Source organism: Epithele typhae (assembly GCF_022376455.1).
Source record: "Epithele typhae strain CBS 203.58 chromosome Unknown BXZ73scaffold_157, whole genome shotgun sequence".
Lineage (NCBI taxonomy): Eukaryota > Fungi > Basidiomycota > Agaricomycetes > Polyporales > Epitheliaceae > Epithele > Epithele typhae.
In genome coordinates, this window is record NW_025954348.1 from 1 (window position 1) to 27044 (window position 27044).

Sequence of the window (27044 nt, forward strand, 5' to 3'; positions counted from 1 at the left end):
TGTGGTAGAGACGCAAGTGTGTACGAGAAAGTCGCCCCCAAGAACGTCGTGGAGTTGCCCACGCGTGCATCTTCCGCATGAGACGCACAGTCGAGATGCGGAACAAGGTGGAGGGAGACAAGGACGAAGGCACTGACGAAGGCATTCAGAGCGTTGCGAATCGGCGATGACTCACAGGCGCTGGGACTACAGCTGTTGCCGAAATGATTGCCCGACCAACTCCGATGATACGCGAGCGGCAACACGCACGAACACTCCGAAAAATTCGGGGAAAATCGAAAAAGTCCACCGCGCGTGCGCGACCAGACGCGAGCTCCACAAAAAATTCGAAAAAATGATGGAAATTGGGAGACTGCGAGGGCGAGGCTGCCAGCACACATACATTACTATTTCTACTTGTTCCCTGCTCGAGCGCTGCATGTACATGCCTTTGCAATCCATGGACGACAGAGATACTGTCATCGTGCTGGTCGGCGCTATGGCACTAGTGGACCTGCGGCGGGCCCATAATTTCAAGCCCCCCGACAAAGGGACACATCAAACTCCATAGTTCTTGTGTGTGCAGTGAATGTCGACAAGGGGAAGACCGTTTGGGCCGGGAACAGTTTCATCTTGGGCAGCTATCAAAGCAGCTGCTGAGACGGGACGAGAACCGAGACGACTTGAGACGACGTACCATGGCTCCGCGACAGCCCAATCGTAGAACTCAGCACCTGCCACCATCCACCAAACCCTGAGGCCTGAGGCCTGCACCATCTGGCACCCGCGCGGTGATCGAAATGCCATTCAATGTGAGGGCGGGGAGGATGGAGAAGCGTCACCTGCAGGCCGCTCAGCCAAGATCCTCTCCACAGCATGCTGCCCGTTCAAACCGCGTTCATACCGCCTTTGAACGGTTCGGTTGTCCTTGCTCGAGCCGTCCGCGAACACGAGCTGTGGGGCCGAAGACTGGGAGGTGATCTGAGCGTGCCACTGATACCGAGCGATCCCGTCGCGTTCAGCTGGCTCCTTTCACAGCTTCTTGTGCGAAACCCCGAGTCGGACGAGGATACGGCGGGCAGCGGCGAGACCATTCGGCGGCTTCGTGGGGGTACATGAAGGGTGGGGGAGGAGATATCGTAGATCCTCAAGGACCGTGGGGCAGGGAGCGACGAATCTGGCGGTCTTGAAGTTGCTCTAATACCTTGTAGTGGTCCTTTCATCGTCGCATGGAGCGTGTGGACACTCCGAGAGCTTCAGCAAGGTCGACCCGCGACCGGCTTTGAATCGACCGAGTAGATCGCACCAGCATCGATATCTTGGGAAATAGAGCACCCAGTCATGATAGAGAGTGAAGCAGAGACAAACGGAGTGGATTGGAGGGCACAAAAGCGTTGTACGGAAGCTGCAGACGACGAGGACGATTTTCTCGATTTTTTCGATTTTCTCGTGTGCGTTCGTGCAGCTCGCGTGTGATGCGCGCTCGCGTATCATCGGAGTTGGTCGGGCAATCATTTCGGAAACAGCTGTAATCAGGATGCGGAGGTCGGATGTACTTCTGACTGAACCTCACCGTAACTTTGCCCGCAAGCAGCTCAAAGGTTATGTTCTCCAGAGGCAGGCTAATGAGCGTCGTTCGGGATGGGTGCTTCAAATCTCTTTCAGGCGTCTTCATTCGCACTCATACAGCTTCGCGGGCAGAAGGGTACTAATCCTAGTGTGGTACCATTCCACCCCACATAAGCCGGCCGCTGGATCGCCCCGCCTCTATTGAAAACCATCTGTATGTGGATGTCTCGTCCAATTTCTCCGTGAGCTGTTAGGTTGTTGTTGTTCTGTCTCGCCTTATCCTGACATCTCGATAGATATGAAGACAATAATCCTGATGTCGGGCACTTTGCGAGAACAAGCCGCGTCGAGGCCTTCCGGAACACCACACCACACGCACCCACACCCAGTGGAGACCGTGTACCCGGCCGCGCATACGAGCGCTCGGTATTCACCGCAGTCTGTGCCACTCGATGATAAGTACAACTTGGGCCCGCCGCGCGGTGCGTAATGTCACCTCTGCCCCCCCCCCACCCCTACCCACGACATCGCTTCTCCGCCCGGTCATCATGGCACATCCACCGTCAGAGGAGCAACTGCCGGATTATGCCCTCTTGGACGATGATCGTATAGCCAAGCGCGACAAATTCACTCGTGACGGTATATGGGATCTTTACAGCGTCGAGATTACTTGGCGAGATCGCGCGCAATATTTGCTCGAACATGGATACGTGCTCAGACCACGCTACCAGCCAGGCTGGACACCTTCGTGGTTGGGAACGAATCGAAATCCATTCTTTTGTGAAGATGCGGCCATGATATTCCCTGTGCGTGTTTTCTTGTGCGGTGTGGTGTCGATGTTGCTCAATGAAGCTCTTCAGACACGCACGATGGACGCTCGCAAGAGGGACACCGGAGAGCTCGTGGCGATCAAGAAAGTCAAGAATGATAACCAAGAGATACAAATACTCAAGTACATCGAATCGAGGCGGGACACCACTTGTCATTGCGTGACAATTATCGAGACGCTGCCCGATCCACTCGATCCTCTTCTCACGCTGATGTTCCTTCCCTTATTACGGAGGTACAACGATCCTGATTTCTGCGCTGTTGGTGAAGTCATTTCGTTCATTGACCAGAGCATCAAGGTCAGTACTCTTGATCATCTACCGTCATGAGCTGGGGTACAGACTTGCCCGTGTTCCGATTGTCAGGGATTGATTTTTCTCCATAACCACCGAATTGCACACCGGTGAGTAAGATCCTTTAAGCCATTTCCGCACGACTGAACGACCATCAGAGGCATTGCAGAAGCAAATGTTATGATGGATGCTCGGAATCTCATTCCTACTGGGTGGCATCCGGTAAACCAGTCGCAAACCCCAGATGGCGTATACAAGATCAAACCTCGCTCGCGAACAGACTTCCCTGTTCAGTACTTCTACATCGACTTTGGCCACTCGGTCAGGTTCAAAAAAGGCTGCCGCCCGTTGGTGATAGGCGACATTGGCAGGGACGATACGGTTCCGGAGCTCTCTCACGACATTCCCTACGAGGCGTTCCCCGTCGATATTCACGCGCTCGGCAGCCTTTATCTCCAAGATCTTCAGGAGGTAGGTGTTGGATCCTCGGAACGCATGCACTGCTGACGGTGTCTCTGCAACCATAGAAATACTATTCTCTGGACTTCCTCGCGCCTTTGACAGAGTCTATGCGGCACCCCGACCCGGCACGTCGCCCAACCATCCACCAAGTTCACGAACAATGGCAGCAGATCCGCTCCGAAGCAGTGGAGCTGTCGCACATACAAATATCGGCGAAGGCGGCGACGTTCCTCGGGAGAGTGATCCAGCAAGCGGCCTCGATCGTCGGGTCCCTCGTCGGATGAGGCGCTCTGATTCCAGGCGTCCTTGACAACGCCGACACAATAAGCCTCCTAAATCTGTACTATCGTTGTTGTACTCTGCCTTCGTCGTTAAGACCTGCACGTTATTCTTGACAATGAATCACCCAGATCATTCCCCACCCCGCCATCATGCGCTCAGGCTTCAGCGTTTACTTATCAGTGCCGGCGTAATCGCGAGGTGAGGCCTTCCACATTAAGTACTATGTGTGTAGTGTCCGTGAGACCACCCGGCTGATGTCGGCCATCCGATGACTCCGACCGCCTCCACGCGCGCAGCTGCAGACCCCGTACGCTTCTGGCAACGCACGGGACGGACTTCGCACCGTCCAGGCTCGAGCCACCGCTGCCTGCAGGCTGCAGCGTGGTGGACCGCCTTGGCTCCACTGCCCCGGCCCCCGACCTTCTGCGTCGACATGCCGTGATCCACGCGGCAGATCATTGTGAGCCCACAAACCACCAGCCGGGATCAACGCGCTCGCCGGGTTCAGGCTGCATGGAAGGAGATGAACGGGGCCGTTTCATTTGCGTGACTCCGAACCGCCGTACGCAGGCCTCGTTCCTAGGACAGCTCGTCCCCTGTACGCATGCGCCGTCGCGAGCGTGAAATCTGCGCGGGCCGGTGCGGCCCAGTGGGCTCCCATGCTGAGGCGTCCTCTCACGCGTAAGACCGACGATCTGTTATACATTGCGCTGGAGACTACAGGAACTTCCACTGAACATACAAAGCGAACACAGCGACGAATAAGTATACTAGTACAACCCTCGATGACATCGAGACGGCAACGGACAAGGAAACAAGGACACCGGACAACACAAAAGCGGCAGGAGGCAAGGCAGCGACGGGGAGGGGACCTGGCCGAGACAAACGAGATCTACTGACATGCGTCGACCGCGCCCTCAGAGTTGGCGCGGAGGAACCGGAATGCGTGGCCTCGGGGAACGCCGACACAAAATCCCACACGACGAGGTGTCCACTGTCCGCGGAGCGGCGCAACACTCGACTGCGATAGCCGAGTGTGGACTGGATACCGACGATAGTGATAGAGTGGCGACCAGGGACACGCCGCTGACTACTGTTCCGCCCTTCGACCGGACGTTAGTCGGGAAGAAATGCCCGGGGAAGCAGCGGGGGACGATGACGATGGAGGAACGTCGAACGGAGGTGCGACAATGCTGGTGACCTGTCCCCCAGAGAGCGGCGGTGCTGGTGGAGGCGCGACCTCGTCATTGTGTGTCCGGACGCGCCGGCCCTGGAAGGGAGCGGCCAAGGCGGCGCGGGCGGCGCGTCGAAAGGCACCACACTGCGGGCGGGGGCCCCATTACCCACGTGATGACAGCCTTGTCGCAATGTTGATAGAGGTTTCCTTTGTCCTCAATGGACACATGACTGTCGCACGACGCCGAACTTAGACTTTTGTTTGCCTTCCGCATCGCTGCCCCACCGCCGGATAGTCTGCCTTGCACATGACTGTCCCTTGACTGTCCCCCCGACTGTCGCCTCACGTGATAGGTAGACTATCGCATCGCTGTCCCATTGCGCACCAGGCAGACTGTCGCTTCATTATACCTTGACTATCGCCCCGCGCGCAAGGTTGGCTGCCGCATCGCTATACCCCAGCTATCGCGCCGTGTACCAGGTAGACTTCCGCTTCACTTTACCTCGACTATCGCCTCGCGCGCGAGGTAGACTGCCGCTTCGCTTTACCTCGACTACCGCCCCGCGCGAGGTAAATATCCGCTTCGCTATGCCTCGATTATCCCCACATGCGTAACTATCCTCAAGGGGGTCGAATTTCACTGTGTGCGATGCACTTCTTCAGAGTCTAAGAACAGATTAGGATCCAGTGGCGGCGTGGTCGGCACGCTCTCTACGGCATGCATACACGGGACGACCAAGGCACGGTCTGGTGGAGCGATCATACATCGCGGCGCTATCTGCAGCGGACGAGAGGACGAGCTATGGGCCCTGTCAACCTCCGAGTGAACACACTTAGCGACTGCACGGTAAGGCCACATGCTCGGCGCGTGGGCGCGTCGGAGGGAGTAAAGCAACCCATTCACTCTGGAAGCGCACCGGACAATGAATGCATGGTTGTTCAGGTGGGATAGTGGGTTGATGCCACACGAGACCGAGGCCGAGGAGATATAGACGATAAAATAAACTTGAACGGAGTGGCTTACAAAACTGGAAACGACCGTCACGACAGATTCTCCCACTCTCCATTACCACGCTTGAACCAGTGAGTCTGCTTCCCTGCTGCCCGCACCGTGATGTGAAAGAGAGTCGGATGATGGGTTTGATGTGGTCTCAGCCCATTCGCCCACGCACTCACAAGCTTCGCGAGGGAGTAATTGGACGGAAGCTTGATATCGTCCGTGGTTTGCAGCTCGATCTCTTCCAGGCTGGAGAGGCGAAGAAGTGCTTGGTGCCATTCGGAGGGATGATGCCATGGGCCGATATGATCCCTGCCCTGAGGAGCGAGATGATCATGAATCTGTGCTCGCCGATGATAGCCAGACTACGCACCTGGGCACACGGTTTTTCAATCAACCTCAGCGCCTTGACGTTGGGTAAGGAGGTCGCAACCTTCGTCAAGATGTTGTAGTCGTGGGAGAAGAAGTCGATGATGAGGCAGTGAAGGGGGGATGTTGCCAAGGCTTGAACGGCGAGGGAGACGGAAGACGCCAGACGGGTAAGGTTGACAGTGGCCCGGCGAACTTGACCGTTTGCAACGCGCGTTACACAGCGAGCGGGGCCTTGAAGATCCGTGATGTGCCGTAAGTCCAGTCTTCGAAGGGGGCAGTTGAGGCTGGGTCCGCAGGCTTGAATAGACAGCGCGGTGATGGATAGATTGGAGAGGAGAAAAGATGCGATACATCGGTGAGGGAGCGAAGTAGTGAAGACTGCGAGCTTGGGCAGCAAAATTCCGGATAAGATGGTGGGCGGAGTGGGGCGTGGTAGGTGAATGGCGAGGACTTCAACGTTCGGAGTGAGGGAAAGGCACTGCTGTATGAGCTGGCCAGGATAGATAGAGTGCGGAGGAAGTGATATCGTGACTTCGTCGACACAAAGTCCGAGGTCAGCTTCGTGACGAGCAAAATCAATGAACTCGGTCAGAGACTCCACGTTGTAGAAACGACGTGTGGCGACCCGCCGGGCGCTGTGAGCCCTCTGAGGCTGGATCAGCTCATCATACCGCACGTATGGAACAAAGACTCACCAGGGCCAAAATCCTACGACGCTGGCTACGAGTTGGGGAGCTTGAAACTACGGTTTTGCTTTCGACAGGCATGCTGGGTTGGGAGGTGGTTTCTTGACAGTGAATATGGAATGGGACGAGTTTGAGCGGGCAGAAGGGGGAAGATGAAGCGATATGGACGGTCGGAGAACCATGACCTTTGGAAAGTTGTTCAGCTTGAGATCCTTTGTGACAAAGAAGCGAACTTTACATACCACTGCACATATCACCGGCGAAAGTTATCCACACACACCTGAGGATCGGCCCCTCGATAGATGGTCGTCTCCACATTTTCGAGTGCGGGAGAAGAGAGCGCGAACATCACTGGGGCCGAGATGAACCCGAAGCAGAGCGAGCAGACTGAGGCCATGGTGTCCGATGTCGAGGTTCTAGCGTTTCGAGACGCATGAAAAGACTGAGTCCGAGATTTATTGACAAGGGATCGGTGAGCGAGAGAGAGGTAGAGGTAAGAAGGGGTGGGTGGTCAACGTTCAACACACTCGATCGCGCAAAGCCTGCACGCATTCCGGCGTTCAAATTGCGTCACGTGCACCAACTCGCGTCTGCTTGATCGCTGCCACTCGTCTCCCGTAGGGTCCTTCTCTGCCTCTCGATTCGTCCCTGCTTCCTAGCCAGTTACCTCAGATGAGTCTCCAGTACATCAAAGCCGCCAATCTCTCTCTTGAACGCAAGTCCAATACCACGGCAGTCGCTTTTAGTCCCCGCGGCACATTTCTCGCATCAGTCGATCTCAACGGCGAAATATGCGTATGGTGCATGGAAGACTACTCGCTAGTCCACAGAATCTCTCAGAATGGTAACATACCCATTCTCTCTGTGGCCTGGATGCCTCCGGACGAAGATAGCTTTGTGTGTGGCCTCGGCGATGGTACCATCGTCTATTGCTCCATAACAAATGTGAGTTCCCGGCGAACAGAGTCTCAGGCGTATCCTCTACTCACCCCACGGACAGACAGAACTTGTAGTATCTGGAGTTTTGGCCCACTCTTTTCCGGTCGACTGCCTAGCGGTCGCTTCTTCGACTCGCTTTGCATCTGGAGCGAGGTGTGATATTCATGTCTGGAAGCGGATGGCACAAGGTATCGGATCAGTGCTCGACTCAGACGTATGTTGATTTCTGTTGCTAGATAAGAGCCCTTGGATAGAAGAAGCGAGGATCCCTGCACCTTCTGTGGCGCGTTCGAGCCAGGAGGACCTTGTGGTGACAAGTTTACATTGGCTGGCACCCGATCAGTCACAGCTCCTAGTGACATTTATGAACCACGGCATTCAGTGCGTTGTGGGAACACATCATCTTCGCTTGTCTGACGTAGGGGCAGCTTCATAGATGCCGTCACCTGGGCTTACATTCGCAGCATCAACGTCGCCGGACAAATGTGCGTGTTTGCGCCAGAGCATATCACTAGCGCTTACATTTATCCAGTGCGCATGCATCGCTAGCCTCCAACCGAAGGCTGCTCGCTGTTTCGAATATGATTAATGGGTTCGATGTCTATCCGTTAGATTCTAAGGGTCCCGTGCGCTCGTTTTCGCATCCAGTGGCTCCGAATGCCCTTCGAGCCGTGCATGTTCGCTTCATCCACGGCAACAATGCACTACTTGGTGGCAACGCCATGGGAAACGTTCACTTGTGGGACGTTGACACCTCGGAGAAGCTTGCTCGTCTCACACTCGGCGGTATGTGCTTGATACTACAACATTGCTCGACTCTGACACGCTCGTTATCAGATCACGACATGGTTATCGCAGTCGACGTACGTGTGTCTACTCTGCCTGCCTTTGTAGCACGACGCTTAGCAATCCTCAGGCGTTCTACAACCGCTCTCGAGACACGTTCTACATCGCGACAGGCATTGCTGATGGTCCGTCGTCGACAGAAGTAGTATTGTGGAAGACTGAGGATGTGTGTGCGTATCTTCGAGCATTTTTCGGAAATTCCCACTAATTGGGATACAGTGCGTTCGAGTTTCCCCACTAGTTTCGGGGCCACGTCTGGCGGCAGGGTCAGCTGGTTCTCTTTCTTTGTGAAGGTGGTGGTTGGTCTTGCATTGGCGTTTGTCTTCACGTTGGCTGGGCAGTTGTACCAATTGTACTAGTTTGCATGCATTCCGCCAGGATCAACGACAGCAGCAGCTTGATAAATCATGTGCATCCACCAGTGCCACGCCTCACAATCCCGTCGTCGACCACACTCAGACGCATGTGTGATTACGAGCACCGCCGCGTCCTCCGTGTTGCGCCTCGCCGTCTTTTGTCCCGCAAGGTGTCTCAACACGATGCGCCATATCGACAAGGGTTCCTATCAAAACGCGAAGCGGCACACGATCTCCGTCGATTCTCGCGCCTCGCGATCTCTTCGCGTGGGATCTTTTGGTCTCCCTTCGCCCTTTGGCCTGCAGCGCCCGTAGGCGCCCTCGATCTCGTGCTTGCTCCCCCAGGGTCCCTCCTCCATGTTTGCGCGTCTTGTCCCTATTTGCTTCCACGAAAACTCACCTCGGAAGTTCTTGCCATGGGTATCTTTTCTTCATCTTCGTCTCACTTCCCATGGCTGGCACCTACATGGCGTCGTGCATTGAGGATCGTAGGATGCGGCCATAACATAAAGCTCTTGTATGTTGCCACTCGGGCATCTGGCATAAAGGTGAGTTGAAGTGCTACCTCGTTCCGTCCTTTCCTTCATCCCGCTCTTCATGACTCCTCTCATCGGTCTCGGTGTTTCATCTGTAGCTGTTTTGTCGGCATGCGTCGTCATGCGGTGGCTGGCCTCCTGCATTTCCCCTCGTCGCAGTGTCCGCGGCGCCCAAGATCCTCCCATCTTCTCTATCAGCACACCCATCCATTCGGGGAAGACCACCAGTGTTGTTGTTCCGGCGCGTTCATACCCCGCTCCTCGCCCCAAGTTTACCCCCACTGTTCTCCAAATATACAATTCATCGACACTTATATCTCGGTGAGTTTTCGCCCTCAATGGCGCTTTAAGTCAACTGCTAAGTCATGGTTCGTTTATCCAGGAAGCGCAAAGATACACCTCGACAGCCTGTAGACCAGAATCCCATCTCGCGATCCTCCCGCAAACAGCCGCCGAGCCTCAAGAGCAGTGGCGTCGGGGCGAGTTCCACTTCCGCTTCCGCTTCCCGGTCTCGTCGCCTTCCTGCATCCAAGGTGGATCCCTGTGTTTTACCGGTAAGCATGCTCGTCCGAAGCGCAAATTTGGTAATCATACCCGCGAGCAGCTCCAGTACAACCGAAAAGATGGGAAACACGGCGGATGGGCCGTTGTGGATGCTGACCAGCCAGTGCTCTCTCCGCCGACGTTTCGAGACGAATCGGTGATCGCGATCGGCGATGTCCTGTGTTGGCGTACCAAGGAGTACTGCCAGCTTTGGCTGCGGGTCCCGGAAGAAGGGGATAAGGGGTCTTGGCAGAGCGTCTCGCCGGGGTTCGTTCGCGCGGATGGACTAGTGCTCTCAATCACGGAACTTCGTCGTGATCCATCCTGGGTCAGAGGGAAATGGGGAGCCCAACGTCGGGCGGAGAGTGCGTGGACTGTTTCTTCTGCGTTATCGTTATGCTCACTCGTCCTGCAGTGAAGAAATGCGCTACTGGTTATTCCTCCGCTCCCCAGGCGCGCTGCAAGGACCCCTCATCTTCGTCGTTGTCTTTGTCTGTTTCTTGAAGAATCTCTGTCCGCATTCCGATATGTAATGGATTGTGTTCGGTATATGCAATTGGCAAGGCCCTTGTTCGCGATTGGCGTGATTCGCTTGCGCATCACTTCATGAGGCTCGACCACCTCCCTCTTCCTCTGGCGCTCCCTCAGGCTGCAAGCCGAGAACATGCGCCAGTCCACGTTCGAGGCGAATGCATGGGACCTGGGCCTTGGCAGCCCGATTCCCCCAGGAGTGTGTGCGGGTCCGCTTTGTTTTGGTTGAGATCGCTTTTGTATGCGCGGTTTGTTCTGACTTTTGTCACCGTTACAGATACAAGATTACTGGTTGAAAGGCGGCACAGTAAGCAGCACGGCAATGGGCTGTACCTGGCGGGTGCGTATCGAATGCGGATCGGAACAGCGTTCAAAACTGTCTTCAACTGACTTTGATGCGAATCTTTGTGTTTGTTTCCAGTGTAAGGATATATATGTCGAAGGTACCTGGCACCCAGCATCCAGAATACCTTCCAAGTGTACAGGTGAGTCACTTCCTTCATATGCATGATTCGGAGTGTAACTGACGGCCGGTTTATTGATGCGTTAGATGGAGCAGACGTTAGCGATACGACGCCAGGTACGCTTGTGCCACTTCACCCCTCCGTTACGCTTCTCACGTCCCATCAGACTGTCCTTTCTATCCGGACGATCGCTGAATTAGAGGCCTTTGTCAACTTCGCGTCGGCTGCTCCCCAATTCAACTTTACGCCGACTGCTCCTCAATTCAGATTCATTGTCCGCGAGTACCAGAAGGTTGTCATCGAGCTCGGCCACTATGCGCTCGTGCCTTGGCCTCAAGTACAGCAAGCTCTTCGCCTCGTCCCTTCCATCGAAGAGTTGCAAGTTGTGCTTCCGGACGGCGCTCCCCCCGACCTATTCGACCTCATCTTCCTTCCCCATCTCGACGACTTCCTCACCAACGTGCAGCCCCACCTTCTGACGACGTTCCTACGGTCACATCGCAAAATCCGTACACTCACCTTGACGCACGAGGGGACCAGTCCTCCCTATTCCCTCGCCCCATTGGCCGCCGTCGAACATCTAGTCTGCGCCATTGGATATCTCGATCGTCTATACCTCCCGCTTCGTCACCTGGAGAAGCTCTATCTCGGCTTCAGCCACGGCCACCGTTCGATGTCTGACCAACTTCATCATCTCACGGCGTCGGCTGCGGGACAGGCGCTGTTTCCACGTCTATACCAGCTTTCTATTCAAGTTGCTCCAGATGACTATCTCGTCATACACGACATTGCACATATATTTCCTAACCTGGCGGACCTGTATCTGCTCGAAACGAAGGTGGCTTCGGTAAGTGCAAATCCTTTGTCTAGAGTGAACGTTCGCTCAGTCGGATGATCTCGTACAGCTGTCCAGCAGGCGCAGGGGTGGTTCGTCGCGCCGCGTTTGGAACGATTACAACGGATGGTATCAGGCACTATGCGATCTCGACGTCCTGGTGCATTTCTTCCTATTGGCCATGTCTCCCCTGCACGGGACTGACACCGGGGATGAGGAGGCTGAACGAGGCGTCGTTACTCAGTGGGTCGGGGGGCATGCAGGAGTTCCCCATCCCGCCTTGCACAGTATTCACATGGCGTACTCCTCACAGCCAGGCATGGACCCAGATATTTTGTCGAAGTGGGAGTCTGTCACAGGGAGGCTGGAGGACTGGACTCGAGTTTGTACCGTTCTAGGACCCCAGGCGATCGCACAGGACTTCTGGGACAATTACTGGGTCTGATTACGTTGTATTACAATGATACGAAGTGTATTCGTGGACGCTATGAGGAAGACGGCCGGAGTGGCATTGAATGTGTACGCATGGCCAGCGCGCGGTCACCCGGTGATCGACGTACATGTCACTGTGTGACAAGGAGCCATGCAAATCATGTCGCCCCGTGTCTTCCACTCTATCTTTGCTCCTCCTCCCTCATTAATCATTCCTCCGTGTCTCGAATGGCCGATCGTTCTGCACGAAGCTCTCCCTTCGACTCGTCGCGGTTCTTACATCCAACACGCCAACCACTTCCAAAACCTCACACAGGTCGGTGATTTCTGGCTACGACAAACACAAGTGGCTCACCATCCGACAGCTCAATCCCTTAAGCCGTTGAAGCCGCGCACACTCGCCTCCGCTCGTACTCACTCAAAGAAAGGCCACCGGGTCGTCTGCTGCTACTTGCCATTGCTCATTTCCGTCGCGACTGCCGCCTTTGCCTGGGTCGCCCTCGCCACTCCAAGCTTTTCCGTCGCAGCCCAGTCTGTCTGGGCAATTTGGCGAGAGATACCATGGCGGGATTTCGACCACACCATCTCGTCAATCCCGTCTTACCGGCTCATTCCACCCTTCTCGTTCATCCCGCTCTTCTCTTCCGGCAAATCGGCCTGTCGATGCGAGGAAGATGAAGATTTTGGACAATGGCTTCTGCGGCATGCTTCTCGACCCCCTGTCCTCATGCGCGACTTCGCACTTGGGGTGGATGGAGGGATGATATACCCGACGTTCACCTCGGTCAATGCTGAAGCCGCCCCTCTTCAAGTAGGCCCTGACGTCATTCTCGAGGAGGATACCAGGATAGGGCAATGCTGGCGGACTACTGTACCCAGCCAAGTAGGTATCTCTACGCCAGTTCTGATTCACCCCTCAAACGTTACCATTGATCATATCCCCCACGAAATTGCCGCTGATATTCGCCGTGCTCCTCGACATATGATACTGTGGGGTGTAGTAGATGGAGACTCGAACGAACACCGACTGCGTACGCTATCATCTCTTACATCTCCTCGCATACTATCTGGACATTCTATCATCGCACTTGCAGAGTTTGAGTACGGTATACATGACGGTGCCCCAGTTCAAACATTCCCGGTTTTCGATTATATTGCGCTCTCCGGAATGGACTTTGGTATCTTCCTCCTCGATATTATGGACAATTGGGGTGCGTCGGATGTATGCATATATCGCGTTAGGATCCACGGGCAGCCAGCTCAGTAGAATAATCATGCACTAGTTGTACTGTCTCTTGAATCTGATGCCGTTGAAATAGACGCTGGTGTGACAGCTCTCCGTGGCGCGTATATCGCTTGAACAGCCAGCTTTTCATCTTTGACGACGCCACTCTTGCTCTCTTGCCGTCTTTTGGTTTCAACGCTGCGCTTCTTTGCTTAGATGCTGCCACAATTATCCGCCCCGCTCACCGAACAGGCTGTGCATCAGCATGGACTTTGTCAGGCTCGGTGCGCATGTATTTATCTTGTTTCTAATATTCCAACCCGCTCATCCATCGTGCACTATGGAATCGCCCACTGACCACCAAATGGGCCCGTCGGAACCACCTGCCGATCATCAAATGGACCTATCAGAACCGCCTCTTGACTACCAAATGGACTCTCAGCCGCAGTCTTCCCAGACGACCAGTGGATCCGCACCGCAGGCTATGGACGGGATTGAAGAGGAGAGGCGACCTACGCGGTACGTACTCATTTGACACCTCGTCCCCCCTCCGCTGATGAGGTCTTCGCAGTCGTAAGCATGTTCCCCGAGATCTGCCGCATCAGTTCGTCAACGGCAAAGTTTCACGCCGAGACTGCTCGGTATGTCCTCATGTCTGCTGTTGACGTGCTGGCTGACCGCATATCCAGACCCATGTTCCACCTTTGAAGCTAAAGGACACTAGTTATGGAACGGAAGGACCCAGAAAGTCGAAGATTATACGCACAGCTTCTGCTCCCAACATGCTTCGCAATGCGGTTCCCCCGGTTAAGTCCACCTTACCTACGGTGGCGGAGGTCCCGGAGCCATCTGAAGGCCAAGAGGTGGCGTCACAGGTGAGCTTGACTGTTCTCTTCGCACTGTTCTTGCGCTTATTTGCGAACAGTCTGTTGTGAAACCACCAATCTTCATCGATGTGCGTTGTTGTTCACCATATACGCAGCACTCATTGCTGATACTTCATTTCAGAAATACGACGAGAATGTGCAATACTGGAGGGAAATAAGCTCCCGAATTACACTCCCAATGAGCTTTCCTGTTCAGCCTCCGACTCCCAGCTACATGTCTCGTTCGTCGAGTTTCAGTGCGTTCACCTCGCCCGCGAACCCTTCCGCATTGGTGAACCCTGCGTTGTCGACCATTCCCCCCCCAACCAACCGTCCCTTACCTGTACCTCCTCTCTTCCACCCGAACGCACCCCCTCCGCCCCATTTTCCGCCACCGATGCAGCAGCCATACGCCGTCGGTATGCCGATTTCAAACCCTAACCCTACGCAAATCCAGTCGTCGAACAGGACTCCGCAGACGAGCGCACTCCCACCGTCGAACGCACCCCCGCAGGCGAGTGGAGCCCCACAGACAAACGCCACCGGTGGGCAGACCAATGCGCCCCCGCCTTCGAACGTGGCCCCACCGTCGAACGCGTCCCCACCTTCGAACGCGCCCCCGCCTTCGAACGTGGCCCCACCGTCGAACGCGTCCGGCGAGCAGACCAACGCGCCCCCGCCACCGAACGCGCCCCCGTCTTCGAACGTGGCCCCACCGTCGAACGCGTCCGGCGGGCAGACCAACGCGCCCCCGCCATCGAACGCGCCCCCACCTTCGAACGCGCCCCCACCTTCGAACGCGCCCCCACCTTCGAACGCGCCCCCACCTTCGAACGCGCCCCCACCTTCGAACGCGCCCCCGCCTTCGAACGTGGCCCCACCGTCGAACGCGTCTGGCGAGCAGACCAACACGCCCCCGCCATTGAACGCACCCCCACCTTCGCACGCGCCCCCGCCGTTGAACGCGCCCCCGCCGTTGAACGCGGCCCCACTGTCGAACGCGCACCCGTTGTCGAACGCGCCCCTGCCCACAAACTTTCCCCCGTCGCAGTGGTATGCGCCCCCGCCGTCAAACGTGTTCTCGTTGTCAAACGCGTCCGAGCAACAGACGAACCTCCTGCCGCACTCGAACATGCCCTCACCGACAAACGCGTCCATACAGTCGAACACTTCGGCACAGATGAGCAGGCACTCGCAAACCACCTTCCTGCAGGTGCACCCTCAACATGCAAATGGATTCCCCCCAGCAAATGTTCATTTGTCTCCTTTCGCAAACGCGCTCTCGTCGGCGCTAAAACCGGCAAGCTTTCCATCGCAAACCGAGGCCTCCCGTCTCTGGTGGCAGCCCGTACCTCCAATGCAATCGCATCTCCCATCTAGGCCCGACGAACCTATGCCACTCGCGAGCCAATACAACCCAGACCCGCGTGTCAATCCACATTGGTCTATGCCTCCTGAAATCCAAGACGAGCTCATGCCGCTAGCAAATCAGCACCCGGAGCTTGCCAACCCAGACGAGGTCGCGCCACTCGAGGGGCAAGACCAGATAATGCGTCCTTTCCAGCCCATCCAACATGGCGCACCCATACCACACCAGCACGCGCATCCTGCGCAGCCTCCTCTGCCCCCTTCGTTCAATGCGCCCGTGGTTCCCGGAGTTCCGTACTCAGTTTCGCCAGCGACAAAGATGTCCGGAACGTTTGGAGTCTTTCTGCTAGAGAAGCTTCAAGAGAGCCACGATCACCTCAACAATAAGATAGACGATTTGGGGGCCAAACAGAGGGCTATGCATGACCGCATCAGGTAAGTTTCTATGCCTCTTCCCTCGAAACATCACTGATCGGTCAATTCGCAGTCGTGAGCAGGATGCTAAACAAGCGCAGCTGGTGTACGTACGTTTACTCACACTGTTTACAGGTGACTGACATTATTTACAGCGCCCAGTTCGTAGCTGAGGTTCGATCGCTCGTCACTCCAAATCAAGCACAATCCTCATCAACTTCGACGTCGACTTCATCGGCATCCGCGTCATCGTCAGCGATGGCATCGACACCATTCACACTTCCAACCCCTTCACGAAGCCAACGTCACCCACCTGCTGCACCGTCACAACGAGTGCCGACATCTCACTCGGCGGAGAAGAAGGCCAAGTCGAAGGTGACACACACTGTTGAAGACCTGCCACCTTTATCTGATGTGTATGACGAGATTAGTCTGGACAAGCTGCAAGTACGCTGAACTTGTACCGTTTATCGCCTCCCACTCACGCTTGACTCACGCTTTACAGAAACTCACGCGCAAGCATCTACGAACTATGCTCAGATTCAAGTCATGGCCCGACTTAGTCGAGCGTTGCCCGCCCCTGACCTCGGCAGAGCTTGACAAACTCCTCAAGGTCCGCAGTAGAGATATGCTGGTCGACGTTGTCGGCTTCCGCGTCGACTTCATTCAAAGTTGGACCACGTTCCTCTTCAATCAAGACGCTCGGGCGGTCTTCTGCTCTAATCTCTTTCAGGCTCTGCAAGGTGGTGCTTACAAGCTTCAACCTGAAGGTCTCGCAGCACGCGTCACCCTAGATCAGGTAAGCTTCTTCGTTTTGTCTCTTTGAGGCGCGTTCTCAGTCGTCTTCCAGATCGGACAACTTATAGACGGTCACATGGTATATTGCCGACGCAAGTATCGTGAACATTATCGCGACGCGAACGATGACTCGGGAGTCGACGAAGCACAAGCTGCGAAGGCGCTCAAGGCGAAGTTGAGGAAGGCTGCGAATGCACGCAACCAATCTGTATGTACCATTAGATGACACCGTTTTTAGCAGCTGCTCATGATATTTGTCTAGCTCCTTCAAATTCGCATCTTTGCCGTTTCGCATCTCGGGTTGGAGCGTCACTATGTTCTCATCGACAAGCTGGAGCCTCGCCACATGAGCGGCGACGAGATGGATCCAACCACCCTTCCTGGACAAGCCAGGATCTTCTACATCATCGACTGCCGTTGGCAGAGCCAAGCGCTGAAGCTGTTCCTGCGCGGCCTGGACGAAATCTACCACGCGCACGTTATGGCCCACGGAGGTGGTGGAAACACGTTTCGTCAGAGGAAGGAGCCTGAGAAGCCGAAGGTGGTGGATGGATGTGCGCCTGAAGGCTTGTGGCGCAATTGCTATGACAGCGAGTGGTTGGCCTCACTCAAGCCATACAAACTTCGCGAGCTGAACATCATCAATTCCCACTACGATTTTGACCTTACGCAGGAGTTCGACAGTGATGTAGTTATGTAATTATAGTCCTTGAATGCTGTCTCGTTCTGTTATGAATGCATTGCCGTGTATTATTCTGGCAATCATGCAAAGGCAGCCAGTACAATGCTCCAACAATGCACGTCTGTCGGGTTGTGACAGCGTGTCACATGAAGCGCATTCACTAAACGCTTTCGCGCATGCTTCCGCTGGTATGCTTGACCACCACCATGACTTTGACCACTTCCACTTCCTCCACCCTATGCTCTGAGACCTCCCTCGCATCCCATCTGCGTCATTGCCGTCTGCTCGAGGGTGGTATCAACATTGCAATACTCTCGCGATGGACACGGCGACTCTCGATAGGTGAGTTTGGACCACATTCGCCTGCTTTCGTCTCTTGAGGCCTGGAGTACATCAGCCTACCCTTCGGTGGTGACAATATCGAGTGTTCCACAAGACTGTCTCAAGTTGAAGCCCGTGTCGACGTAATATTGGAGAGTCGTCTAGAGTTGGTCCGCAAGATCTCGATGCTGAAACGCGAACAGGTGCGTATCAGCTAGCTCAATGTCTCTCGACTCTTGTTATAACGTCGCACAAGGCTGGAACAATAGCTCGAACGACCATGCTAGAAGACAAGGTTAAGGAGGCTCACAACAAGATTGACAACGTATCTCAGGTTTCGCGACAGGTGCTGCTGGATACCAAAGGTATGTCACGACGTGTATCGTGTGTACTGTGTGTTCACAGTGTGTTCTGCACCGTCTCAGAGCGCGTAATGCAAGAAAAACGGCAGCTTCGCGACCATTCAGATCGTTTAACGCAAACAGTCGACACCCATGCTAACAGCATCGCACAGCTGACGCTCGAGCTGAATATACTCAAATCTCAGCGGCGCAGTGACCGACTCAGAACCGATCAGCTCGAGCTTACTATCGATTCATCCTATGCTAATGCCTCAAGTGTATCGGCTGCAGTACAACGCATGGAACAGGCTATCGCACGGCTCGAGATTGCTGTTGAATATAACCAAGCCGTCGTCGACGAACTTAGGGGCTCATACGCAGAAGATCTGCCCCTTGTCGTACATGACGGATCATCGAGAACCTTGGCTCAAGAGATGGTAGTCTCTTCTGCCGCAGAATTTCTGCCGTGGCCCAGGGAAAGCGGTGAGTCATTTGACATAAATTTGCTGGGTGACTGATGCGATGTGGCCCGGGCGGTTTGCGGGCGATGACTAGCCGTTATCTCTCCGACTTCACGCCATCCTGTATCAAGCTCAGAAGACTTGTCGTCCAGCACCGCATCAACTCACCTGTTTGACAAGGAGCTTGAGCACACATCCCCAGCTGACCGTCACACGACCCTTCAGTCCCTTGTCGTCCTGAACGAGACGGAGAAGAAGGGTAGTATGGTCAGTGCACTCGTACCTATCAAGCAGAATTGGATGGCGGAGGTGAGTCTTTGGCTGTGTTTGATGATACCCGCAGATGTGCTGACTTTGCAGGGCGCATCTCCCACAACGAAGTGCGTCGCACGCGTTGTGCTCATGTCCTCCTCTACAGCAATCACGATCACGCATTTCTCGAAGCTGGCGGCGAAGGGTGTGCTATTCCAGATCCGCCAAGAAGGTGCATTGGCCATGGTACTTATCCGTCCATTCATCTCCCAACGGCGTACTGATTCCTAGTCTCTGCAGGGCGCATCTCGGTCGAAGTCGGAGCAGAACCGTGGCCGACCGCGAGGGGCAGTACTCGTTGCTCTCACTGTCGTCTGTATCACCGCTGGGTTACTGTATATGTGCGAACGATATCGCCATGATGTTCGCAATGCTGTAACTTACAGCCGGCCTCTATGGGAGCGGGCCCGCATGCTACACTAAAAGATATATGTCAATGTATTATCATGCGAACAAAGACTTGATTATTGAAATGGTGCCCCTCGACCGTCCGCGGGCGCCTTAGCCCTCGTCTTCTGTCCTCCGTGCCACCGAACGACCCCTCTATGCCGAAGCAAAAATCCAGACGTCCGTGTCTCTGCTCAAAGTGCTCCCTACACACTTACGTCGATGAATATGGCGTCACCTGCCAGGGCGTTATGCAGGATGCTATCGCGATCCGGCGCCACGAAAATTCGGACAGAATGTTCGCAAGACAGCGCGGTATTCAAGCAGAAGTTGCGACTGAAACTGCCGAAGCCGTCCAGGCTGCAACGGATTTGGTTTTCTTGGCGACTGTCGGGCAAGACTTGCTGATGGCTGAGCCCGAAGACATATTACAGGAACCGGCGCCAACGCCCGAGCCACCGTTGTCACCGTCCAATCCACTGACCAGCCCCCCCGTTCAGGAGAGCAGATCTGCAGCCGAAACCGTACGTGATGTTTGCTACAATCTGTCTCCCATCTAACGGAGTCTAAAGCAGCAACAGAATGTTCATCACAGTATTCAGACGCGTCTCACTGTCCTCTCCCTCATCGAATCGCGACTCGCGCACCAACCCTCCATTCCTCTTCATGCAACTCATATCACATTCCCCATCTCTCCAAATTCTCTCGACGATCCACCCCCTGCTATTGAGACCACAACCCGCGCAAATCAGGAGATCGTAAGATCCCGTGAGTGGCTCACTTCAACCCGCGCCATGCTCGCCAAGCTTCCTCAATTACATGACACCAACGTGGATGGCATGCTCGCCTCACTGACATGCCGGGTGCATGATCGACTCGAAGCGTTAGAGAAGAGCGTGAAGGAGTCTTGGGAGCTCGAGAAGGTGAGGAGTGGACTTTACGACCTATCTGCGGATGGAACATGTGGTCCGCTTGTATTCAACACCGGTGAGTATTGCATTACCTCTCCCTACTCTTGCACACCCTCATACCTGCTATAAAGGCGGGTCACGGTGTCCCAATCTGCAACCGTTCATAGCTGCCGCTCTCGTTATGGTCACCATCTTGCACGCCATCACCTCCGTCTCCCGGACCCAAATGGCCTTCATTCTCGCGGTCGTTCGAGTCGTTCTAGCCGGTGCCCTTATGTTCCCCGGCTCTGCGAACACGCTCACCCCCGAGCAGGAAGAACTCCTGAAGATGGTGCCCACAGATGTACGAGCCGCATTCAAACTATTGAACATCGGTCCAGACTACGTCCGGTACGCATGCTGTCCCGCGTGTTTCGCTATCTATCCACCGGATCCATCCAAACCCAAAGACCCCTACCCTCACATATGCGACTTTCGCGAGACCAACAAGAAGCCATGCGGCACCCCTCTAGTCGCGCGGAACGATAACCAGCTGCCTCCCTTTGTCTACACAGCCATCAAGACTTTCCCCTTCCGAAGTGCGACGTCCTGGCTTGCGTCGCTTTTCTCCCGTCCAGAGATCGAGCGTGTCCTCATCGATTCTTGGAAACAACCCATTCCACCTGGTTCCAAGTGGTCCGATGTCTTCCAGGCTCCTGTCGTCCAGCAATTCCTAGGCCCGGATGGTCAACCGTTCTCGATAGAGCCACATGGGTCGAGTCATCTCGTTTTCAGCCTGTTCGTCGACTGGTTCAATCCGTTCGGGAACAAGCAGGCTGGGAAGTCCCATTCGATCGGTGCGGTCTATCTCGCCTGTCTCAACCTTCCACCCCGCCTTCGATTTCGCCCAGAGAACGTCTACCTGGCCGCTATCATTCCAGGACCCAAGGAGCCATCCCTTCAGCAGCTCAACCATGTTCTCCGTCCGCTCATTGACGACTTCCTCACCCTCTGGACCCGTGGAGTTTATCTCAATTGTACTTCCCTCCATTTCACTGGTCGCCTTGTGCGCGCCGCCATCATCCCACTCGTCTGTGACCTTCCAGCCCTGCGCAAAGTTGGTGGATTTGCAAGTCACTCAGCCAAGCTGTTCTGTTCGTTTTGTCGTCTCGAGAAGCCAAACATCAATGATCTCGCACGACCATGGCCCACGCGGACAGCCGATGAACACCGCAACCTCGCGTCCCGCTGGCGCGATGCCCCCACGGAGGCGGATCGGAAGTCCCTCTTCGACAAACACGGCATTCGATGGTCGGAGCTGCTGAGATTACCGTATTGGGATCCAGCCCGCTTTGCAGTGGTCGACGCAATGCACAATCTGCTCCTGGGTAACCTACGTCATCACTGCATGGAGGTATGGGGAATCGACGTCAAGGGGAAGGCTTCAACTGATTCCACGAAGAGGGTCTCCGCGCACACGCCGGAACAACAAAAGCAATCCCTCCAGCAGCTCCGGGAAGGTGTTCAACGCGACTCCGCGACAGCGCTGGGCAAGATCCGTGTCGGGTATCTCGCAACGGTCGCTCAGATGAACAATCTCTCACCCGGATCGCGTGTCACCAAGAGCCACTATATCGAGGCGCTTCTTCGATGGGTAAGTTCGGTTCGTCTTTCCTTTCGGCGATGCGTCTAATGCCTTACGGTTCTAGGCGAAAACCCATACCATCGACGAACTCATCATCCCGCCTGTGCTCGATGAAGATACCGACGACTTCCACCTCGCCAACGGTCCTTACGACATCTCAAAGTTTCGAATTCTTACCAAGGACGTGCTCAACACCATCCGTCGCGATCTCGCGCATACAACGTTCCCTTCTTGGTTGAACCGCCCTCCTCATAATTTCGGTGATCCCTCCCACGGCAAACTGAAGGCCGACCAGTGGCGAACGGTCTGCACCGTCAGTCTCATGATCACTCTTGTACGTCTATGGGGTCAAGCCACTGAGTTCAGCAAAGATCACGCAGTCCTGCAAAACTTCATGCACCTCGTTTCCGCGGTGGAACTCGCCACTCGACGATCCATGGATGCAGAGAGGATTCAGAGATTCGACGATCATATGCTTGCTTACCTCACCGGCATCCAGACCATCTTCTCGCACCAGCTCGTTCCAAATCATCACCTTTCCCTCCACCTTGCGAACTGTCTCCGCTCCTTCGGCCCCGTTCAAGGCTGGTGGGGATTTCCGTTCGAGCGATATAACGGCCTGTTACAGAATTTCAACATCAACAATCTCACTGGTAAGAGCATTCACTTCGATACGATATCTTGCTGATGCTGATGTCCTTAAATAGCGACAATTCCATTGACTTTTATGCACGGCTTCTATGCAGGAGCCGACGCGCGAAGACTCATGGAGACAACACAGTGGCCTGATTCGCCAGTCTATCATCACATGGTAGACTCATATCGACGTGCCTTCCAGGACGTAGTACGAGGAACTCGAGTAACAGACACCCTCTCTATGGCCGACGACGGACATGCCTTCAACGCACTGTACGACGAAGAGAAGGTGGTTCTACTCGATGAGGTCTCATACGAACAACTGTTACGGTGGTTCCCGTCTACGGTTGCATCCCACTACGCTCCATTTGAGAACACGCTACCTCGTCTTTCTCCGTACATTCAACGCCTCCCAAGGGTCTCTCATCTGGCCGTCACCTTCGCCACTCAACGCTCCGGCCGACGGGACTCGTACGTGATGGTCAACAACGGTGCAACTCAGCCAGTCGCAGGACAGATATTCGACATCTTCCTGCACCGTTGCGTCCAAGAAGGTTCGACTCATGTTGCGGCGTTCGTTGCTGTGAGCCTTTTTGATGAACTCGCCGATCCCGATGCGAAGTTGGATCCTTGGCGCAGGTTTGCCGATATCAACACTCGTCTGTACTACTCCTCCTCTACCCGCCAAGTCATTGTACCCCTTCATCATATAACCTGCCACGCCGCTACCTTCCAGTTCATCCCTGAAGATATCATGCAACCGTGCATTGTCGTTCGATCTCTTGACAGGGTATGTCACTCCTACTTGAGATTTATGCGACCACGCTAACGTCAGGTTGTAGACTTGATTCGCCGCCGCTGGCAAGGTCGGTGCGCTCGCGTGCATACCTGCATACACCCATACAGAGCTCGGCGCGCTGTCGGCCGCGCGTGTACACGGGACGACCAATACGCGGTCTGGCAGAACCATCATACATTGCAGCGCTGTCTCGATGACACGCTCAAGGACGAGCTGTGGTATGTGCCAATCTCCGGGTGAACACACTCGGCGGTTGCACGCACGGTCAACGCACGGCCGTGCTCGACGGAGCGAAGCAGGCTATTCGCCCTTGCGACGCACGGGACGAGGAGGGCATGACTGTTCAGGTGGGATAGGCGTATCGTAAACGAGGACAACGGAGCGGCCATCGCCATTGATTATATGTATATCAAGCAGTCTTTCCGTGCAGCTTGTGTGTAGCCCCCTTGAGGATAGTTACGCATGTGGGGATAATCGAGGCATAGCGAAGCGGATATTTACCTCGCGCGGGGCGGTAGTCGAGGTAAAGCGAAGCGGCAGTCTACCTCGCGCGCGAGGCGATAGTCGAGGTAAAGTGAAGCGGAAGTCTACCTGGTACACGGCGCGATAGCTGGGGTATAGCGATGCGGCAGCCAACCTTGCGCGCGGGGCGATAGTCAAGGTATAATGAAGCGACAGTCTGCCTGGTGCGCAATGGGACAGCGATGCGATAGTCTACCTATCACGTGAGGCGACAGTCGGGGGGACAGTCAAGGGACAGTCATGTGCAAGGCAGACTATCCGGCGGTGGGGCAGCGATGCGGAAGGCAAACAAAAGTCTAAGTTCGGCGTCGTGCGACAGTCATGTGTCCATTGAGGACAAAGGAAACCTCTATCAACATTGCGACAAGGCTGTCATCACGTGGGTAATGGGGCCCCCGCCCGCAGTGCCAGCTCTGCGTCTCTTCTCGCCCACGAAGAGTGGAAGCTCGTGTTGGCTTTTGCGGGAGGGGCCGATGCGGGCGCGCATCGAAGACCAACTGTGTTTGACGACGTCGAAGGACCAGCGAGTACGCGAGGACACCGGCGGCTCTTCGGCGACGGATGGTGGCGGGGAAGGGTCGAATGCGCCACGCTCGAGCTTGTGGAGCACAACGTCTTGGGATACGGTCTTTTCGGCTTCGTCGGAGGCAAGAGTACACTCTGACGGTGTCAACGTGACCTCTACATCCCACCGTCAGCCCTCGAGCTTGAAGGGGCGACATGTATGCTCACCTCGCTCCAATGTACGGGATTGGTCGAGTTGTTGTCTGCGTGTCATGGATGCGCGAGACTGAATACATGGCCACGGTGAGGCACGAACATGGATTCGAGTGACAAAGACGTACTGCTATGTTGGCCTGGATACGCGTCAGGCAACGGCAACACACTCGGACGTTCACCCATGTCGTGTACCAAAAGTGGGGTCGTCGATACCACGGGCGCGGCTCAAAAAGCACTCCGTGGAGCTCCATCACATCCAGCTCAACACTGCGCACGCTGATGAGTCCCAGCGAAGTATCACAGTGTGAGGGGGCCACTCACGGTTGCATCTCAATCTGATCATATTCAGAGAAGAATGTGTCGTCGATGAGTCCATCAGCGTAGACCTTCTCCAGGTACTCCCTGGTTTCCTTGCGTAGCTTCTCCGACTTTTCCACAAGCACGGTGGGCGGGACCATAGTGGTGTAGGTAGCGATGACGGCGCCTATAATGCCAAGGATGCTGGCGAGGATGCCAATGACGGTCCACGCGTCGGCCATGTATGCGTCTGTTCTGGGAGCGAAAGGCGGAGGGAAGCCTCTTGAGAGGAAGAACTCGAGGTACCGGCGGGGGCGGGTGAGTCGAGTGGCGGGCGAGGGCTAGGCTGATGCCTCCATAAAAACAGACCCGCTCGGGCCTAGGGATCTGAAGATGTGGAGAAGCACAGGTATCGATGCACGGGGCACATCAGAAGAAAGCACGTCATTTCCAGATGACTCCGTCTTCTCGTCTGCCGCGTGCGTGGGGAGGTCGTGGATCCGGATGAACGCAGCCTTGACTCGCAGTGGACGCGCGCTGGCCGCACGCCAACAAGCGCTGGACCTACGGGCGTCTGTCCCGACCGAGCCTGCCCTCACTTCCGCCGCCGGATCTGGAAAGCGTCGCCAACTCGCACGCGCCGACGTTCGATCGCTGGCCCCGATGTCCCCCGCGCCGCCCCCGAAGCTGCCCTTCTGGGCGCTTCTGCAGGACCAGAGCGACATTGACAGCCAGGCTCGCCTGAACCAGTCCGGGGTCTATAATCTCAGCGACGGCGAGAAGAAATGGGTCGCTCGACAGCCCGCCCTCTACGCACGCGGCTACTCGCTAAGAAGCCGCTACGTCCCGGGCTGGAAGCCGTCCTGGATAGGCACCAACCGACGAGCGTTGTTCTGCGAGGATTCAATCAGGTTCATAGTGAGTTCGTTCCTCGGGTTCAGTTATGTTCTTGACCCAGTACGCTTCTCAGGTACCAAATGTTCTGGATGCTACTCGACGCGAAGACGGGCAGCTGGTGGTCATCAAGACAGTACGCAGACCTCGGGAGCTGGACGTCGTTCACTACATCGCAGCCCTGAAGAATCCACGAAGCCATTGCATACATGTCTTGGACGTCTTCCCAGATCCTGTCGAGCCCGGCATCACTTTGATGGTCATGCCTTATTTGCGACCTTTCAATGATCCTCCGATGGCTACCATCGAGGAGTTGTTCGTTTTCATTGACCACACCCTTGAGGTATCGCACTCGATCCCTTATGGCCAAGCTATGCTCAGTCTAACACGGTTCATTCTGGACAGGGCCTGTCTTTTCTGCATCGACATCGCATCGCACATCGGTGAGCGCAGAGTCGTCGAAGTGTTTGTGCTGAAGCCAACAGGAACCACACAGAGACATAGCTCCTTTGAACGTCATGATGGATGGCCACGCTCTCTTCCCTGAAGGCCACCATCCTGCTCGAATTGCATCGACGCCCGACGGCGTCCGCGATGCGAAATTTGTCTCGCGTTCAAAGCCTGGTGTCGCTGTGGAGTACCTTTACATTGACTTCGACTGTGCCAGCATGTTCGCCGAGGGCGAGTCTCCGATGGTTCTTGGCGACATAGGTCGCGACGCGGAGGTCCCCGAACTATCCGAAACTGTGCCGTACAACGCGTTCAAGGTCGACATCTTCGCACTCGGGAACCTGTACTTAAAGGAGTTCGTTGCGGTGCGTTTTCGGATCTCGCTTCGCGCTAGGTCGCCTTCTCATACTTTACCCAGTTGTACAAACACCTGGAGTTTCTCGATGGCATGATAAACAGGATGAAACAACACGATCCGCAGGCGCGACCTACCGTAGACGAAGTTGTCAAAATGTGGGAAAAGATCCGCACCGACAACCAGAACAGATCATCATGGCGTTTGAGCTTGAAATCCGAGACCTCAATGTCACGACTTATAGACGGCATCCACGACGTTGCCATGAGCGGAATAGGAACCGTACTCAATTACATCGCTTAATCGTGAGTAAACACGGTTGTTGATGTTCCCGCACCCGTCGCATGCTAAGTACACCATTCATAGAATGGTCGTGTACTATCTGCTATAACGCTCTCAATGTTTTGCTTTCCTGCATTGCTCCCTATCCAACGTTGTTGACAACGCAGCCATCCATCCCATCCCATGTACTTCTACACAGCATGTATTTGAATCGAACTTACCATTGTAGCATGCACGGTCACGTCACGCACA

The 27044-nt window shown here is 55.2% G+C and overlaps 8 protein-coding genes across 8 annotated transcripts; 6 read left to right on the plus strand and 2 right to left on the minus strand.

The window, feature by feature from the left end:
- Positions 1-5631: 5631 nt before the first annotated feature.
- BXZ73DRAFT_108362 (uncharacterized protein) lies at positions 5632-7042 on the minus strand (the record flags this gene model as incomplete). The annotated part of the gene is made up of 4 exons (XM_048017147.1): positions 5632-5690; positions 5763-5904; positions 5961-6605; positions 6926-7042. The coding sequence occupies 4 exons, from the start codon at positions 7040-7042 to the stop codon at positions 5632-5634; spliced, it is 963 nt and encodes a 320-aa protein (XP_047871159.1).
- A 275-nt stretch (positions 7043-7317) lies between these two features.
- Positions 7318-8576, plus strand: BXZ73DRAFT_57464 (WD40-repeat-containing domain protein; the record flags this gene model as incomplete). Its single annotated transcript, XM_048021587.1, has 5 exons — positions 7318-7590; positions 7646-7783; positions 7826-7965; positions 8013-8069; positions 8117-8576. The coding sequence occupies 5 exons, from the start codon at positions 7318-7320 to the stop codon at positions 8574-8576; spliced, it is 1068 nt and encodes a 355-aa protein (XP_047871160.1).
- An 807-nt stretch (positions 8577-9383) lies between these two features.
- BXZ73DRAFT_83070 (uncharacterized protein) lies at positions 9384-12140 on the plus strand (the record flags this gene model as incomplete). Its single annotated transcript, XM_048023856.1, has 10 exons — positions 9384-9643; positions 9705-9876; positions 9897-10230; positions 10281-10356; positions 10514-10595; positions 10674-10703; positions 10840-10881; positions 10947-10976; positions 11027-11707; positions 11766-12140. 10 exons carry the CDS (start codon positions 9384-9386, stop codon positions 12138-12140), a joined length of 2082 nt encoding a protein of 693 aa, XP_047871161.1.
- Positions 12141-12791: 651 nt separating this feature from the next.
- On the plus strand, positions 12792-13394 carry BXZ73DRAFT_57482 (uncharacterized protein; the record flags this gene model as incomplete). The annotated part of the gene is made up of 1 exon (XM_048021589.1): positions 12792-13394. A coding segment is annotated over one exon (603 nt), but the record flags the coding sequence as incomplete, so codon positions are not given.
- Positions 13395-17072: 3678 nt separating this feature from the next.
- On the plus strand, positions 17073-17498 carry BXZ73DRAFT_57462 (uncharacterized protein; the record flags this gene model as incomplete). Its single annotated transcript, XM_048021585.1, has 1 exon — positions 17073-17498. A coding segment is annotated over one exon (426 nt), but the record flags the coding sequence as incomplete, so codon positions are not given.
- A 2758-nt stretch (positions 17499-20256) lies between these two features.
- BXZ73DRAFT_57469 (uncharacterized protein) lies at positions 20257-20616 on the plus strand (the record flags this gene model as incomplete). Its single annotated transcript, XM_048021588.1, has 1 exon — positions 20257-20616. A coding segment is annotated over one exon (360 nt), but the record flags the coding sequence as incomplete, so codon positions are not given.
- A 3530-nt stretch (positions 20617-24146) lies between these two features.
- Positions 24147-25053, minus strand: BXZ73DRAFT_108366 (uncharacterized protein; the record flags this gene model as incomplete). Its single annotated transcript, XM_048017148.1, has 4 exons — positions 24147-24475; positions 24527-24584; positions 24640-24781; positions 24836-25053. The coding sequence occupies 4 exons, from the start codon at positions 25051-25053 to the stop codon at positions 24147-24149; spliced, it is 747 nt and encodes a 248-aa protein (XP_047871165.1).
- Positions 25054-25474: 421 nt separating this feature from the next.
- On the plus strand, positions 25475-26813 carry BXZ73DRAFT_57463 (kinase-like domain-containing protein; the record flags this gene model as incomplete). Its single annotated transcript, XM_048021586.1, has 5 exons — positions 25475-25729; positions 25782-26048; positions 26111-26148; positions 26202-26520; positions 26574-26813. The coding sequence occupies 5 exons, from the start codon at positions 25475-25477 to the stop codon at positions 26811-26813; spliced, it is 1119 nt and encodes a 372-aa protein (XP_047871166.1).
- Positions 26814-27044: the final 231 nt, after the last annotated feature.